The 17,698-nt window shown below is 42.7% G+C and overlaps 1 protein-coding gene across 3 annotated transcripts in view; it reads left to right on the top strand.

The window, feature by feature from the left end:
- Positions 1–17,698, top strand: part of PDK3 (pyruvate dehydrogenase kinase 3) — a 138,963-nt gene that overhangs the window by 58,188 nt on the left and 63,077 nt on the right. Inside the window, exon 1 of one of the 3 annotated variants that reach the window (XM_033850126.2) lies at positions 3,728–4,041. The exons of 1 other annotated variant lie outside the window; for it this stretch is intronic. In XM_033850126.2, coding sequence (XP_033706017.1) covers positions 3,936–4,041 — 106 coding nt within the window. In that variant the 5' untranslated portion in view covers positions 3,728–3,935. Of the gene's footprint in view, positions 1–3,727; positions 4,042–17,698 lie in introns of those variants that run through there. One more of the 3 variants, XM_033850125.2, reaches the window with a different exon arrangement.

Genomic DNA, 17,698 nt, shown 5'->3' with positions numbered 1-17,698 from the left:
TAGTAGTAGTAATTCATGTCCTTTAAATGTTCAATAGTTATTCCATGGTTATAAAATATTTTCATTGCTATCTTAAATATTTTCTTTATATTATTTGAATGTATTTGATTTTACATTTTGGAACCAAAAGGTACTGCTTTTTTTCCAGTTTCATTGAGATATAATTGACATAAATAACATTGTATAAATTTAAGGTGTACACTAAAATGGTTGATATATGTATATATTGTGAAATGATTACCACAGTAAATTTAGTTCACATCCATAGACTCACATAGTTACAAATTTTTTTCCTTGTGATGAGAATTTTTAATATCTGCTCTCTTAGCGACTTTCAAAACTCCCAGTTATAAGATAAATAAGTTCTGATGTAACGTATAATGTGATGACTATAGTCATCAATAGTGTACTGTATAATTGACTTGATTTGTTTAAGAACACTTTTAGATTTACAGCAAAATTGCGAGGACAGCACCCAAAGTTCCCATATGTCGCATATCCAGTTTCCCCTACTGGTAACATTTTGCATTAGTATGGTACATTTATTACAATTCATAAACATATGTTAATACATTATTATTAAACAAATTTGGTCCAGAGTCCTTCCTTTATGCCGAATTCCTTAGTTTTTACCTTAGTGTCCTTTTTTCTGTTCCAGAATCCCATCCAGGATAGCACATGATATTTAGTTGTCATGTCTACTTAGGCTTCTCTTGGCTGTGACAGTTTTTCTTATTTTCCTTGTTGTTTTTGTTTGTTAGTTATAAATTTATTTTATTTTTATTTATTATTTTTGGCTGTGTTGGGTCTTCGTCGCTGCACACAGGCTTTCTCTAGTTGCGGCGAGCTGGGGCTACTCTTCGTTGTGGTGCGCGGGCTTCTCACTGCGGTGGCCTCTCTTGTCGCGGAGCGCGGGCTCTGGAGCGCATGGGCTTCAGTAGATGCGGCGCGTGGGCTCAGTAGTTGTGGCTTGTGGGCTCTAGAGCGCAGGCTCGGTAGTTGTGGCGCACGGGCTTAGTTGCTCTGCGGCATGTGGGATCTTCCCGGACCAGGGCTCCAACCCGTGTCTCCTGCATTGGCAGGCAGATTCTTAACCACTGCACCACCAGGGAAGCCCATTTTCCTTGTTTTAAATGACCTTGATAGTTTTGAGGAGTATTGGTTAGGTAGGACAGAAGTTGTTTTATAAACTAATCTTCGAAGTGAGATCTCATCACTTTTGGCCATCCTGTATTTGGTAGAAGTGAGTACTACTTCTAGTCCATACTCAAGGGGAGAATAATTAAGCACCATCTCTTGAGGGGAGGAATATCAAAGAATTTGTGGCCATATCTTTGAAACCCCCATAAGCTTATTAAAACAGAGTGCCAGGCCCCACCCCCAGCATTTCTGATTCAGTAGGTCTGGGGTGGGGTCCAAGAGTTTGCATTTCTAACAAGTTCCCAGGTGACACTCCTGCTGCTGGACCAGGGATCTCACTTTGAGAGCCACTGGGAGCAGGGCTTGGGCAAGACCTTGGTGTGTACAAATAATTGAAAAAAGTTCATCAAGATCTATTTATTTCTCTCAAGATCCTTCTTTTATAACTACAACCAGCACTGAAATCAACCCACTGGTTTAGCTTCTGGATTTTGCCAGTTAACATGAAACTTTTAGCTTAAATAAATAAGTAGTTGGATAAAAGAGGTACAACCATATCTTGTGTTTGTATTAAATATTTATTTCATTTGATTGTCACAAATGCCAGGGAGAGAAATCAGGTAGCCCCATCTGACATAAGAAGTCACAGACACAGAAAGGCTAAGTGACTTGTCTAAGGTCACACAGCTAGTTAATAAAAGAACCAAGCTTAGGACTGGGTCATTTGAGCCCTGGACCAGCACAATTTCTATTATACCAGGCTCTATCATATTGTTCCCAACTTCTAAGACTTTGCCACCTTTTGGAGAAAGATTAATAAAACTATGCACATGACAATTCAGTAAATCAGAATACATAGATGTAAAGTAGCATTTTGTTCAGTAAAAAAGGAAGGAGTGAAACAAGTCTTTCCAAGCTCAGAAAGATCAGCAGCGATTTGCGGCTTAGGTTGGGAAAAACCCCTCTCCATCGATATTCAACTTCTTCCTGCTCATCGACTCCCACAACTGCCACCAAGTACAACATGCTTCCTGGTAGCACCCGAGAAAGTCACTGGAGGAGTCACAGGCCACACGTCTTTTCGTCTGCCCATGCACACCAACACGATTGCTTAGCTCTTCTGGCAGAGCTCTTGGTTAAAGAGGTTGTTGGTATGTTTGTTCAGCTTTTTGTTTTGAAAAGACATGGTAGTCTACATACCATACCACCACCAAGATGACCAAGATGTACTTGAAAATCTAGAAGTGAGGGAGGACCAGTGGATGTCTTTGAGTGTACGTATTACTTTTCTCTTTAAGTTCAGAGTAGAGGTGCAAGCATTAAGCAAAGAATTGGGTGCACAGAGACCCAATGAAGGCACAAAAGCTAAATAGCTACACACCAATCATCTTACTCACTGAGAAAACCAGTCCAATCAGACCAAAGGAGTGGTTTCCAGTTACATTTTTACCTTTCCTCAGAGAACATTCTACCTTTCATTTAGTTGATGTTTATACGTTGCCAAAAATAAAGCAAGGTTTGGTGGAAATAGTTAAAGCAAGCTGTACTTCATACCTTCACATTAGGAAATAATGATTGCATATATTGAGCCCTGAGGTCAAGTTCACTCTTATACAAACAATACCTAACATAGTGTAAGTGTAATACATAGTGTAAGCACAGACTCCTGTCCAGAAGTAGTGGTGCTGGTGGTGGTGAGGCATGAAAAAGAGTCAGGGGGCTGTCCTATGGTGGTGGTGGAGGTGAGGGGGTATGAAAGACAGTGCCTAAGACCTTAAATTGGATCCTTTCCAATGGTAGCGGTTGGGGGGGGGGTGACATGAAACAGAGACAGTGACCTTACAATTAATCCTGCCCAGTGGTGTTAGGGGGAGTTCACGGGGAGGGGGCGAGAGGGGGAGGGACTAAATGAAGTGCATTGACCTCATAATTGACCCCGTTCAATGGTGGTGATGGCGGTGGTGGCATGAAACAGTCAGTGACGTAACAATTAATCTTGCCCAAAGGAGTTGGCCCAGGCGGGTGGGGGGGGGTGGCTATGAAACAAGAGAGTGACATTACAGTGAATCCCGTCCAGTGGTGAGGGGCAGGCAGGAATCCGAACCAGTGAGTTTATATTTGCCCAACGGTGGTGGCTGTGGTGGAGGGCATGAAGCAGCCAGTATAGTTAAGTGGTAAACAGAAGATTTAAAAGTGTCAAGACGCAACAAATACCCTGAAGTGTAACAGTCAGCTGATCCAGGGAAGGCCTCCCGGAAGAGGTGCCTTCGGTGGAGAGGGGCCTTGAGCAGCGCTTCGGATCGGATTCCGGGCGAGGGCCCCGGATCTCCTCCCAGTCCCCTTGTACCTCCGCCACCTTTCGGCCGCGGAGGACGTAGCCCGGGACGGGACAGGGTGTAGATGCACTTGCTGGGCCTGTCTGGGTCCCGGGAGCGAAGGAGGGGGGCGCCCCCGGCTGCACTCCGGCAAAAGAAAGCGAGGGCGGCAGCGGCCAATCAGCAGCCAGCGCGTGCGGCCGCGCGCCCCTCGCGCCCCCCGCGCGCCGCGTACGTACGGCGGCTGGCTCCGCCCCCGTGGGCGGGGCCTGGGGAAGCCGCGGGCGGGCGGCCGGCCGGGGCACGGTAGCTGCTGGTGGTGCTGCTGGTGGTGCTGCGGCGGCTGCACCCGCGTCGCCGAGGCCGAGACGGAGGCCAGGGTGCGCGCTTGGCGAACTTGCCTAATCCGCGCGGCTCGGCTGCACCGGCCTTTGCGGCCGCTTGAGCGTCTTGACTGGTCTCTGCGTTGCCCCGACGAGGATGCGGCTGTTCCGGTGGCTGCTGAAGCAGCCGGTGCCCAAGCAGATTGAGCGCTATTCCCGCTTCTCGCCATCGCCGCTCTCCATCAAGCAGTTCCTGGACTTCGGTAAGTGCGGGGCCGCGGGTCGCCACGGTCTCCACGGCCCCGGGGTGTGGGGCCGCTGCCTTCTGGGCCCGCCGCCGCAGGTCTCCGCCGCCTCCGGGCAAAGTCCATTGGAACCGCGGGCGGGGCTCCGGGATGCCGGTGGGCTCGGATTTCGGGGCACAGAGGGGCATGGCCTGGCACCCACACACCCGCTGGGGGCTTACCCGGAGACACAGAAACCGCATGCGAGGAGCCTCATTCCGGGCGGGACTCTCCAAAGCTGCCGTCGTTAGCTTCAAATCTACTTGACACAGACCTCACCGCCCTTAAAACTTCGGAGCGGAGTGTGGGTGGCTTTTGAACGTTTTTGTATTTAGATTCTTTTTTTTTTTTTTGGGATTGGGTAAGAGCTGTTTAGAAACACTTTGAGGTCGAATAAATTATGCAATGGCATTTTGTTCCTTTTCTGCTCTTAAGGTGCTCCTGTCTGGCCGGAGCGCCAGGACTCGAACTGCTGTCTCGTTCGTGCAGTGTTAAAGCAGTTAGAGGCCTGGACTGCAAAAGCCTTAGATGCTGGGAGGAGCGGACGTGTGGGCTCCTAGCGTCAGAGCAGGGTCTCGTGCCAGCACCTTTTGCCGCGCCTCTCCTTCTGTGTCCCACCTTCTCCCCTGTCGGGCGGGACGGTGGGCAGCTTCCACGAATTGAGGTGGGAGCGCAGAAGACCCGGCCCCCACCCTGCCTGAGGCCTAGCTGAGATGGGAATAGATTCCACGACCTTCTGTTAACTGGATCGTGTTTCCCCAGAGTGGTGCCGTTTCAAGCGCGGAGGGAATCCTCTAAGTTGGGTGAATGCGAGGCAGCTGGTTGTGGAACACCTGAAAGTATTAAAACAGAAGTGCGCACCCAGCTATCAGGAGGGAACGCGGCATCCTGGAAGGAGAAGAAAATGGAGCAGCAAAGATGTTCTAAGCTCTCGAGGGAAAATAATGGGGCGGCTGGTCGTTTAATGACTTTTAAGTAAATGTCAAAAGATGGTGTCAGGTAGGCATAAAAACCTAAGTGCAAAGTAGGTAGCACATTCGGAGAAGACCCAGTAAGCACCATGTGATGTTGTCCATACTTAAGTTAGGATAGAAAGAGAGGAATAGGTTAAAGTTGAGACCAAATTAAATTTTAAGAAACCAGTTTGCCAGCGAATGATGAGGAAAGTCAGGGTTCAGTGACATGTTGATCTTTGCATCTTAAACTTCAGTCCCAGAAGCTTTTCAGTAGTTTTACTTTACCATCTGTGGCCACTTGTGAGAATTTTAGAGGTTTGAGGCAGCCCCCCCGACTTCAGAGTTTAGAAAGAAAGTGTCGCTCTTGCTATAAATAGCAACATTCTGTCCCTAATTTATGGCTTTGAGAGATTCTGAAGGTATCGACTTTTCATTGGGGTAAACTGAGACAGGTTAATTCACAGTAAAAGGAACAGAAAGAATCCAGAGACTCCCAGTTCCTTCCTTCCACCCTCAAAGTTGAAGTGATAGCTCTCATAGCTTGACGAAATTTTGGTTGATTTATTTCTATAGCAGCTAATATCTACCATGTTAATAGGTGTCTTGGCAGAGATGTTATTTGAGTAGGAAAACCACAGTGGGGCATAGTGTTATCGTGGAAAACCCGTGGGACCATTATCTGGAAAGAAATGTTCTAATTCTTGCTCTGCCACTGACTCAGGAGCCTGGCCTTGGCTAAGTGACTGAACCTCACTGGGGTTCATTGTCCCCGTCAATAGAACACGTGGATTGTATAAGGTCATCTCTAAAGCACAGTTCCCAAACTGTGTGATCCTAATTTCCAAGGAAAAGGGATGAGCTTTTTAAAAGAAAACTACCAAATCTTTGGATAGGTATTTCCCGTAAGAGCCTTCTGACCTATTTTGGGCAGAGTGGAGGGGATACTCTAATCTAGGATAATGGAAGAAGCCTAATAATTGAAGTCTTTTCCTTATAAGGAAGCTCACAGAAGAGCTATATATAATTGTAGTGGAATGTGCTACAAACTCAAGTCTCATTTGTAATGCCCAGAGACGAATCAGGTGGCAGGCAGTCTATCTTTAATGCCAACAACTAGAAGAGAGTTGTCACACAAAGGCCATTTCGACTTCTCCCTTTCTCTTGGTTCTTCCAGCTCTGGATAGAAGTCTGATTTTGGCAAGTGGTGCGGGAGTTTGAGAATTTAGCAAGGATGTGGGGATATTTTTAAGGTGAGAAGGAAGAAGAGTAAAGAGGCTTTATGCCCCTGAATGATTGGAGAACACTGCAGGGGAGGGCCACCTCCAGTGCTTACAGGCCCTGAGTGGGAGCAGCAGATGACTACACGAAGCCAGCTTGGGGTGGGGGGCCGTGGCAGCCCCGTCCACCCCGTATATGCTGGCTCCGGAGGGGCAAGCTGACCGGCGCTGATTCAGTATACTTTCAAGACCTAGGGCTCAAACAGAACAGACGCGTGAACTATGCTGACCCACAGACTGCCACTTCGTGACGTTCTACCTGGCTACTTTGCAAACGGGACCGAAGTTTTGGACTAGAATACCTGGACAGGGACCAGAGAAAGAATATCCACGGAATTTCACGTTTACAGTATCTGTTAGAACCGCATCAACAAATTGTGGTTTCTGTGGGCACTGAAGCAGCTTTCTTTCGCGAATGTATCCCCACTAGTAAATGAGATGATCTTCCTTGTTTAAGAGGGAAGGCTAAAACTGCGTGTTACTCCAGAAGCAGTGACTTTATTTGAAATGAGGCCTGCTCAATCTCAGCACTCTTGACTTTCTGGGGCAGGTCATTGTTCGGTGGAGGAGGGGTGCTGTCCTGTGCGTTGTGGGAGGTTTACGAAAGCAGCACCCCTGGCCTCTCTCCACTAGATGCCAGCAGCACACCCCGCCCCCCCGCACTCCCTCCACACATGAGTTGTGACAACCAAACATGTTTCCAGACACTGCCATGTCCCCCAGGGGAGCAAAATGCGTCACCCTCTGTTGAGGACTACTGCTGTAAAGCATTTAGATGCCTGCATGGTCTTCATGCCTGTGCCCCAGTCCTCCAGACTTTACTATAAATGTTCTGGGGGGGCTGGGCATTGGTATTTTTGGTTGTTCTTAAGCATAACCAGGGTTGAGAACCACTAATTAGATGATCTTCTGGATCTAGAGTTGTCCCCCTTTCATCCGTGGGCCGTATTTCTCTATGCCCTTTAAAATAAGAAGAGTTTTCTTGAGCTCAATCTTTACTTGAAACATGGCCTTGCACACAGTTAGCAAGTTTAACAAGAATAGCAAGCGTTCTAAATGGATCATGAGTTTATAAGGGCAGTAGTGCGTTGTGAAAGGTGAGATTAAAAAAAAAAGAGATTCTTTTTGGCCTGAGATTATAGTTACATGGTTCCAAATTCAAAAGGTACGAAAGGACATAGAAAAGTCAGCTTCCTACTTTTGTCCACTAGCCTCCCCATTTTAAAATAAACGGCAACTTGTAATACTTTTGTCCGTACCTTTTTAAACTTCATTCCTTAGACAGCTTTCCATATCGTAACTGCAGAACTTCCTTTTTCTGTTTTATGGCTTCTGAGAATTTGTTTATATGAGTGTACTATATTCATTAGCCAGCTCTCTGTTGACGGCTAGTAGGTTGTTTCCAATCTTTGCTGTGACAGCCTGTGCTACGCTGAATTACTGCATTCGTCATTTCATGCGTGTGTGAGTATATATATAGGACAAATTCCTAAACATGGCATTTCTACACCAAAGGCTATGTGCATTTGAAATTTTGATAAATATTGTCAGATTGCCTTCCATCGAGGTTGTCTGTCTAGCCTCTCACTAGAAGTTTCTGAGAGTACCTATTTTCCTACACTTTTACCACATTGTTGTCAAACTTTTGATAAGTGAAGAAGTGTATCTAGATAAAAGTTTTTTCTCCTTGAGTAAAGAAATTTTTTAAATTGAAGTACAGTTGATTTATAAGAGTATATTAGTTTCAGGTGTACAGCATAGTGATTCAGTATTTTTACAGAGTAAAATATTTTAACTTTAGCTTTTTATTATGGAAAATTGGAAGCATATACAGTACTAGAGAGAATAGTTTGATGAAATCCTGGGTTCATTATATTGATCTGCACGTGCTGTTTGTCTGTGGATGTTGTGTGTATGTGCAGTCTGTTAGATTTTCTTATCAATGTCATGCTTGTTTCAGAAGAAATACATTTTTTTCTGCACTAAGACCAGTTTATCTTTTGAACTATGTGTTCTTCAAAGATCTGGTAGAATCCACCCATGAAACCTTTTAAACCTAGTGTGTCTTGGGGACTGTTGCTTTTTGACAGGTTTCTCTAGTCTGTGGTATTGATCTGGATAGATTTTCTGTCTCTTCTAGAATCCATTTTGATGTATTTCTCTAGAAAATTATCCTAGTCATCAAGGTTTTAAAGCCAGTTTGCAAACTGAGATAGTAATTAGTCTTAATTTTCTCTGTGGCTGATCCTCCTTTATTCCTTCTATATTCTCCCCCTCTTTTGTGATTAGATTAGTTGTTGGTTTATATGATTGGATTCACTTATTAGCTTTATGACTTTTGTTTTCTAGTTCATTAATGTCTACTTTGATTTTATTAATTCCCCCTCATGTGCTCAGTGTTATTTTTTTTCTTTTTGAATGGCAAAATTCATTTCTTCTTTGTTTATTTCAGTATTTAAGGCTACAGGCATTCCTCTGAACACTGCTTTAGCAGCTGATGTGTATAGTGTTTGATGCTTTTTCTCCCCAGCTCTTCTGCATCTTCAGGTTTTTATTCTTATGTGAACTAAGACTTGAGTTTTATTTTATTTTATTTTTTTATAAATTTATTTATTTATTGGCTGCGTTGGGCCTTCATTGCTGCGTGCGGGCTTTCTGTAGTTGCGGCAAGCGGGGGGCTACGCTTCGTGTGGCGCACGGGCTTCTCACTGCAGTGGCTTCTCTTGTTGCGGAGCATGGGCTCTAGGCGCACGGGCTTCAGTAGTTGTGGCACACGGGCTCAGTAGTTGTGGCACGCGGGCTCAGTAGTTGTGGCTCGCGGGCTGTGGAGCACAGGCTCAGTAGTTGTGGCACATGGGCTTAGTTGCTCTGTGGCATGTGGGATCTTCCCAGACCAGGGCTCGAACCTGTGTCCCCAGCATTGGCAGGTGCCTCCCAACCACTGCGCCACCAGGGAAGCCCAAGACTTGAGTTTTTAAATTTCCAGTAGAAGTGCACCCTGTATTTTAATTTTGTTGATTTTTACTTTTGCTGCATTGTGATCAGAGAATGTTATCGGAATCATTTCTTTAATTTATTGATGTTTGCTTTGTAGTCCAATCTGTGTTCATTTCCTGTCACTGTTCCTTGGGCAGCAAAAAGAAGGTTATGTGCTCTTCTCAGGTTACAGAGCTTCATATATCCAATCTACCATATTCATTATTTTATTTGAGTTTTCTATACCTTTGCTTTTTTTAATCTACTGGATCTGTCATGGGTCAAAAGAAGTTCAGGTCTCCTAATAATCCGATTCTGTTTCTCCAGTTATTGCCTACGGTTTTTGCTTTGTGCCTGTTAATGTTGCATTTGCTGCTTAGACATCCTTAACTGTCATTTCGAGATGCACGCTTTAGGGTACAGAGTGCTGCCCTTTGACTAGTTCAGTGCTTTTTGGCCTGGATTCATCCTTACGTGACATTGAGATCTGGAGCCCTATCTGCCTCTTGTTTTCATTTTCTGCTAGAGCATTTCTGAATTTCTTGAAATGTAGTATAAAGCTGGGTTTTGCTTTGTGAGTCAAACTTTTTCTTTTATGTGGTTAAGTTTAACCAGTTTATATTATTGATATGACAGATCTGTCATCTGTAACGATAAACATCTATAATTTTCTTTCACTTTATGTCTTTAATACCTGTAATTTTTCTACCATATTATATATCTTGCTTTGTTTTGTTATATTTCTTTCAGTAATTAGGTTGGAATTTTTGGTTCCAGGGATTATCTTTCTACTGATTTATTTAGACTTTCTTTGTCCAGTATGGTCACCACTAGCCAGCTGAACCTATTGAGCCCTTGAAATGTGGCTGTTGTGACTGAGAAACTGAATTGATTTAATTTACATTTAAACTTAAAAGTGACACTTGATTCAGTTAATTGGAAAACTTTTAAGTATGTTTAGAACAGTTTGGATATGTGAATCTACCTTAACTGTAAATTTGATGAAATCTAATTATAGGCCAATTATTTCTGTTAGAAATTTAGCTTTTGAATTGAGATGTAGGTATGACACACTGGATTTCAAAGACTTAATATAAAAATACTAAACTATCTCAGTATGTTTCTGTATTGATTCCACGTTGAAATGGTAATTTGGGGGGTATGTTGCATTAAATTAAACATCAAAAATTTCACCTGTTTCTTTTTATGTTCATATGGCTGCTAGGAAGTTTAAAATTACGTGTGTGGCTCACAGGTTTCTATTGGACAATGATATATTAACTCCTTATAAGGAGTAATAGAAATATCACATTTTAATGTTCAGAATAAACATTTATTGATTTTATTTCTCAGTTTAACTTTTACTCTTTTTTTCCTGTAAACCTGTTGCTCTCAGGAGTTTTGGACCAATTAACTGTCTTTGAATGGCAGTTAACGTTACCGTGGTTCTTTGTGACGTTTGCAAAAGCTTGAGGTCTTTCTGTTAAGTGGTTGTTAAGAATTTAAAGTTCTCTTAGTGATGTAAGCAAAGGAGAACTTGGACTGTATGACATAGCTTAAAGATAGAACCTTCTGAATCTTGAATGAGTTCATAGGAAATGATTCACAGTTTCATCTGGACATGCTTTTCATCTTTCAGCTTTTCCCTGTCCACTTCGGGTTCCTTCATTAATCACTCTGATCCGCTCCCTACAGACTGACTTTCTGTTTTATTTCCCAGTTGCTTTGCACCCGTCTTTTGCACAGCTGCACTTGTATTAAACATATTTGCTCCTGGCTCCTGTTCTTTGATTTTATTCTGAACAGTCTCTTTCCAGAGGGTAGGCACTCACCTGTTCTTTGTACCCTTTTCACAGCTTCCTCAGCTGTTTGCTTTCTGCCCAGAGTGGGCGCCTCATAAGTGGTGATTATTGACTCCATTTAAAGGTTGTTAAACATTATGTCACTTTAATTTAGTCAGTTGTTATATAGGTCTAAACTTCTGTAATGTCCCCACATTTAAATACAGCATCTCTGAAATAAAACCACCGGAAGATACGTTGTCTGACAATAGGTTGTCTGACAGCTCTGTCTTCTTTTCACAGAAAAGATTTCTGTCATAATTACACTGGTTCTCTGAACCTTGGAGCCTTTAGCTATTAGAAGGAAGCAACCAGTTTCCCTGTTTTTACTCTTCTTGAGGTTTGAAGGCCCAGCTGCCCTCTGTTTGCCTTTAGAAAGTATTTTAAGATTCCAGTATCCACTGCGAAGTTGACTTTGGTTGCAAATGACTGCTCTTCGGAAAGCCTTGAGTTTGTAAGTCACGCTTCTTAAAGCCTGATTACTACTGGGGAGAAGAGTGGTTTTGTTTCTGGAGAAAATGAGGAGAGTTTTTGGGTTTTGTTTTTTTTTAATTGTGTTAGGAAAAGAGAGAAGCAGTAGCATTTTGTTTCTGAGTGTGTACATTTTGTACCTTTGCATATATGTACATGACACACCTTTTCTGTAAGAGATGATGTTCTTCTGTGAGGAGTTGCCAAGAATTAGACTAATCTGTTTAGAGACAGAGCTAATGATTCAGAATTAAAGGGGAAGAGTACAATTTCATTTAGGGTAAAGATATCTAACGTGGCTTAATGCACCCTGATCAATATTTAAATTTAAAGAAAGAATTGGCCTTTTGGGCCCTAAAGATCTGATATGACTGGATTTCAACATAACCTGGTTTATCAGGCTCTGAGCGTTTAAGGTGTAGTTCCAGCTTTGTTCGCTCTCTCGGCAGTTTTGTGTGCTTCTGAAGGGGAGACATGGCCACACGTCCTGACCTCTTGATGACTGAGTGGTTTCGTCCCAGTAAACTCTGGGAAGTTGATCAGATTGTTGGCAAGATTTGGGAAACCATGGTCTTATTACTGGATGGAATCAGAAAATATCACCATAAATTTTCATAAAATGAAATTCTATTATTTTACTTCCATGATTATCTGATTTACTTCCATGATTATCTGATTCCAGAGTTGGACAAATCCTTTTTTTTTTGAATGCCATAGTCTAAGACAGGTTATCGAACTATAGCCCGAGGGCCAGCCACCTGTTTTTGTGTTACAATTAACAGGCTGTATTTTTAAGAGTAGTTTTAGGTTCACAACAAATACGGGCAGAAAGTACAAGGAACTCCCATACACCAGTGTGGGACATTTGTTACAGCTGATGAACCCACACTGATCCACCATTATCACCCAAAGTTGATAGTTTCTATTAGCGTTCAGTCTTTGTGTTACATGTGCTCTGGGTTTTGGCAGCACCTATTTTTGTAAATAAAGTTTTATTGGACCACAGCCATGCCCATTCATTACATAGCGTATGTGGCTTCTGTACCTCTGCAACAGCAGGGTTGAGTAGTTGCCACAGAGACGATTTGGCCCACAAAGCCAAAATGTTTACCATCTGGCCCTTTACAGAAAGTTTGGACCTCTAGTCTGAGACAGTTTGGCTCCCTGTTAAAGAAGTGTGCAGTGATCGCTGTTAATTGGCATTTCAATGATAAAGCTTTGTTTGTCCGGCATGCTAGTAACAGTAAAACTTGGCTATCTGGAGTGTGACTTTTGGGGTAGCTAGGACTCTTCCAGGTGATCGGTGGCTTACCTATAGGGTATGTGCCCCTGTGTGGAATTACCATGTGAAAGGCTTGGAGGGATTTTATAGCTTTAATCTCTAGGGCTGTCACCAAAGTTTAAGTGTACCGGTTTCTCCACAGCCCTGCCAAAATGAGGTTTTATGACTTCAATTGTATAGTAGGTAACATAGAAGCTAAAAGTTTTATCTTTTCCCCTTGTGGGTTTATTTTGTGCATTTTGGTGTGTGTGAAGTGCCCTTGACCATTTAGTAACTGGACTCGGGAGTTTTAATCATTTGCGTGCACTCCCTGTGTCTACTTGGCATAGTAAGCTGTTGTGCTGTATATCTATTGTTTCCTCTTGTGCTCCCTTCTTTGGTAAAGTAATTATCAAAGTATACAACTAAAGGCGTTCGGAAAGAATATCACCTCTAATTCTTCCATCCATTTTTTGGTGATAGCGTTACATCTTTTGCCCATATATTCACATATGTTGACACTGATTATTGGTTTCCTTTTCATTTAGTGCACAGTCTGAGTTTTAATATACCCAGTCATTTGCAATGCTTTTATCATGGTCAGATTTATCACCTAGAGCAGTATGTAAACTGTCACTAAATCCCTCTGGAATTTGTTGCCATCTCTGTTGGGACGTTTGCAGTCAACTCACTTTTACTCTGTTCTGCTGTCCATTTGCATAGCAGCAACTATTAAGACCTCCTGTCTTTCTGTCTTGTTGCTGCTTTATCACAAAGTTCACAGAATAGTTTATATTTGTGGATTCTCTCTGAAAGGACAACTTTTCTGATTTCGACTAAATATCATACGCTAACTTTTGCCTTGTGATTTCTGTGAAAATTTGGTGACGGCAGCTCCTTATTTATTAGTTTAGATGTTTAGAAATTCTCGCTGTTCTTGCCCACTTATTCTTCTTGGTAAATTAGCTAAACTTATAGAAAATGTGCTAAGGGAACTGTGGATGGGGTACCTGGCGTTTATTGAAACTAGCCTGGAAGCATCTTCAGGTAGCCCGTTTCACCATATTTGTGGCAGAGCTGGGTTTGATTGCCCTTCATATCCCTCGAGGAGAACTCCTTTCCTAGTCATTGTCTCATCTTGACTGAGATTATTCTTTCTGCTCTAATGAATGGCACAAAAATTACAGCAAACTATTTATTATATATTACACAGGTCGATATTTACATTCCCTGTGATTGAATATTTGGGGTTCTAACTTGGTAGATTATTTCCCTAAGCATCACCCAAGCAGTTGTGATTTTATTTTCAGTCTTAGACTTGACCTCTGATTCCACTCAACCATTTGAGTTGTACGAGTGTTTCTTTCTTACTAGGGCATGGAAGTCAGTATATAATAGTTTCACTGTTGGGAATAAATCGCTACGTATCTCTTAACATTTTCTCAAAGCATGAAGTTAAGTATTCCCATGTGTTGTTGGCTGGAAGACAATAGGGCCCTTTGAAACATGTAACATACATACCTTTTCCCAACAAATTATTACATCTTCATTGACCAGAGCATATTCAGGGTTTACCTGAACCTTCCCTTGGATCTGTTCTAGAAGAGTCCAGTGTTTCCTTAAGCTTGGTAGCAGATGCTCCTTAATACTTGACTGTGCACTTTGTATAAATCTGGTTAATTTCTCCTCTTCTGAGAAGAAATAGAAAGCAAAGTGTCATTGCTATATTAACATTCCTATATTGGTCATGTAATGCGCTCAAGTGTGGTCAGTTTCCTAGGAGGCTGAAACAAAACTCAAACATGAAAATAGAGACTAAAAATCGATGGGTCAGTGAAAAAGTTGGGGATGCTTAATAGCCACTGTCTGAGCCTGAGGAGTTCTTTGGTTTATTCCCTTGTTGAATTTCCTGTGATTAGATGCTAGTCAGTGGATCTCAGTCCTGGGTGCTTGTGAGAATCATCTGGGGAGCTTCTAAAGCTAGTGCCACCTGTCCCCCCACCCTCACCCTGTAGAAGGCAATTACATCAATCTCTGAAGGTAGGGTCTAGGTGCTGGTATTTTTGACTTACCCAGCTGACTGTAATGTGCTTCCAGAGTTAAGAACTGTGTTAGATCTGGTAAAAATTTTTCCCAAGAGCTGTGAACCACTTTAGGGGATAAAGTCTGTGAGATGCTGAAGGTTAACACGTAAGGAGTTTAGGAGTCCATCAGCATTTTTTTTTTTTTTTTTTTTTTTTTTGGCCGCGCCGTGCAGCTTGAGGGATCTTCGTTCCCCAACCTGGGATTGAACCCGGACCCTCAGCAGTGGAAGCACTGAGTCCTAACCACTGGACCGCCAGGGAATTCCCAGGAGTCCGTCAGCATTCGTTGAACTTTCTGGATTCGGAATGGAGTGGAAACTGAGAAGCATTGGGGAATTGTCGAGGCTTAGTTTCTGCCTTTGAGGGGCTTATAGATAAATGAGAAGTCGAGACAAATATGTCAATATATATATAGGCTGTCCAGAATGTATGCATCCCATGAGTTTGTGTCATGCTTTCTCTACCTCTCCCTTGGAGGTTCGTGTAATAGAGGTGGTTTCTGGGTATGTGTGAAGTGTTAACCCAATTGTCCTTTATCCAGAGCATCCTTGGAGGCTTTCTTTGTTTCTTTCTTAGTTTTTTGGTAGAAAACCACTATAACGTATGTACTCTTTTTCTTGATTTCTAGCTCCTTTCATTGGCTACTCACTCCTAGCAGTGCTCTCTCCACAGTTGTCCCAGAATGTACATTAGGCAAGGTTGGTGTAGGATAAATAACTGTAAAGTGTACAAACCAGAATCTTATCCTCATAGATTGATTCAGTGGGATCCTGAGCTTAACGATCATCTGTCCAACCTCCCCAGTTTACACATGAGAAAGTAGAAGCCCCGAGTAATGAAGAGACTGCCCAAAGCATCAGCTAGTTGTTGACCTAACATCTTGGCTGCCTCTTCCAAAGTGAGCCAGAAATTATTCTTTCTAGGAGGTGAAGGGAACTTATATTTGTGTACCGCTCTCCACCAGACACAATAGTAGTCAGATGTAGCTGTAATTCTCACAGCATCCAGGTGAAATAGATGTTTCCATTTTTTGGATGAAGACGCTGAAGCTTAGATGATTTAAATATCTTGCCTAAGGAAAGTTAGGAGCAAAACCACAGTTAAAATGCAGGTCGATTGAGCTTTTAAACGTATGCTTTTTTTCTTTCAACTTAACATACCATTTCTTACCACATAATATACCATTTGCCACAGTGCAATTCTTTCTAGCAAACAGAGTCTCTATTAGTAATGCTTGGGGTCTTGTCTAAATTTGTTCTTTTAGACAGTCTGGAAATTGCATAATCTAATGTTTGTCTAGTCTTATCATTTCGGAGCTATCAGATTGCTACCTCCTTCATTTACTTACACTAGAAACAATTTTTATTCTGAGGACCTACACTTGTTAGTTTATTGTCTTGTTAGCCTATTGTCTCTCTCTGGAAATATGATAACGGGTCTATGTGGACTTGTACTCAAGGCTTGGTTTCTGGTGCCTACCACCAGTGCGAGCTTGGGCAAATCACTTAATCCCACTGCACTTCGATGTCCTGATCTACAAAATGGAAACGATAGCATCGAATCATAGGCCTGTTGCACCCATGAACTCGAGAACATGCAGCACGGCGCATGGCACATGGTAGGTGCTCAGTAGATGTTGGCTTGCTTTTGTTATGGGAAGTTAGTGACACAGCATTATCCTGGACAAAGTCAGCTTCCTGCTAAGAATGAAAACTGCATAGGGAGCTCTTAACCTCGAATGTTAATTATCTTAAAGTTTGTTGGCTGAAGGTCCCAGCCATATAAACTGATCATTTTCCAAGAAACGTAGCACTTTCAGCTCGTTTGTGCTTTGAGCGTGACTGGCTTTGGATCTTCTTCATTCACTGTAATGGTTAACTTAAGGTTTTGCCTCAATTAACCTCAACGATGAGTACAGTGTGGTGTTTACTTAACTGTTCCTGCTTCCATGACAACAAGACATTCTGTAATCCACCGTTAGGACTAGATCCTAAACTCCTTTCTGGAATTAGGACGATGTGGATCTGTGTGGTGTTAGCTGGTCAAAGCTCTATTTGTGATGTCAGTTCTCAACACATCCTTGCCTTTTCTGTCCACTCGCTGGCCTGACACACCATATTGACAATTACTGTCACTTTCCCTCACCTTCCTTGTCTACCTTTTGGCTCTTCTTCCCCTAACTATAAGGATTGGAATACCCCTAACCAGATATACAGAATGAAGTGATCTATTAGAGGAATTTACCATTACCAGCAAATGTCATCTTGAACCCCTGAAGTTTATTTGCTATTGTAAGTTTATACTGCAACTTACTAGGTATTTTAATTTTCAGTTCTAATCAGGAAATATTAAACACCTGCAATGTGCCAGGTATTGTGCTGATGGACTGTTCAGTTTTTTGAGGAATCTTGGGATCCATGGGACATAGACCTCAGTGACTGGGGGTGATGACAGAGGGGTTGCCCAAGCCAAGGGCACAAATTGTGGGCCCACGGTGGAATCTACTCACAACTTGGTTTGGCCTTAATGTGGCATACAGAGGGGCAGGTTTCTCACTAATCTGTTCATGGATACATATATTTCGAAAGAGTCAACAAATAGGATCTCTAAAGAGAGAGGATCAAGGTACTAGTGGCTGTCGCTCATGTTCCCTCAGCACAGACATAGATCTCCTTCAGGGGAGGATCCAGTAACCCTCACTTACCTTAATTAAGAACCCTGTCATGATCACCCTGTACCCTCTTTTCTTACAAGAGCGTCAAAAACCATT

This window comes from Tursiops truncatus, chromosome X (assembly GCF_011762595.2).
Source record: "Tursiops truncatus isolate mTurTru1 chromosome X, mTurTru1.mat.Y, whole genome shotgun sequence".
In the NCBI taxonomy this organism is placed as follows: domain Eukaryota; kingdom Metazoa; phylum Chordata; class Mammalia; order Artiodactyla; family Delphinidae; genus Tursiops; species Tursiops truncatus.
This window is presented reverse-complemented; position numbering and strand designations above follow the sequence as displayed.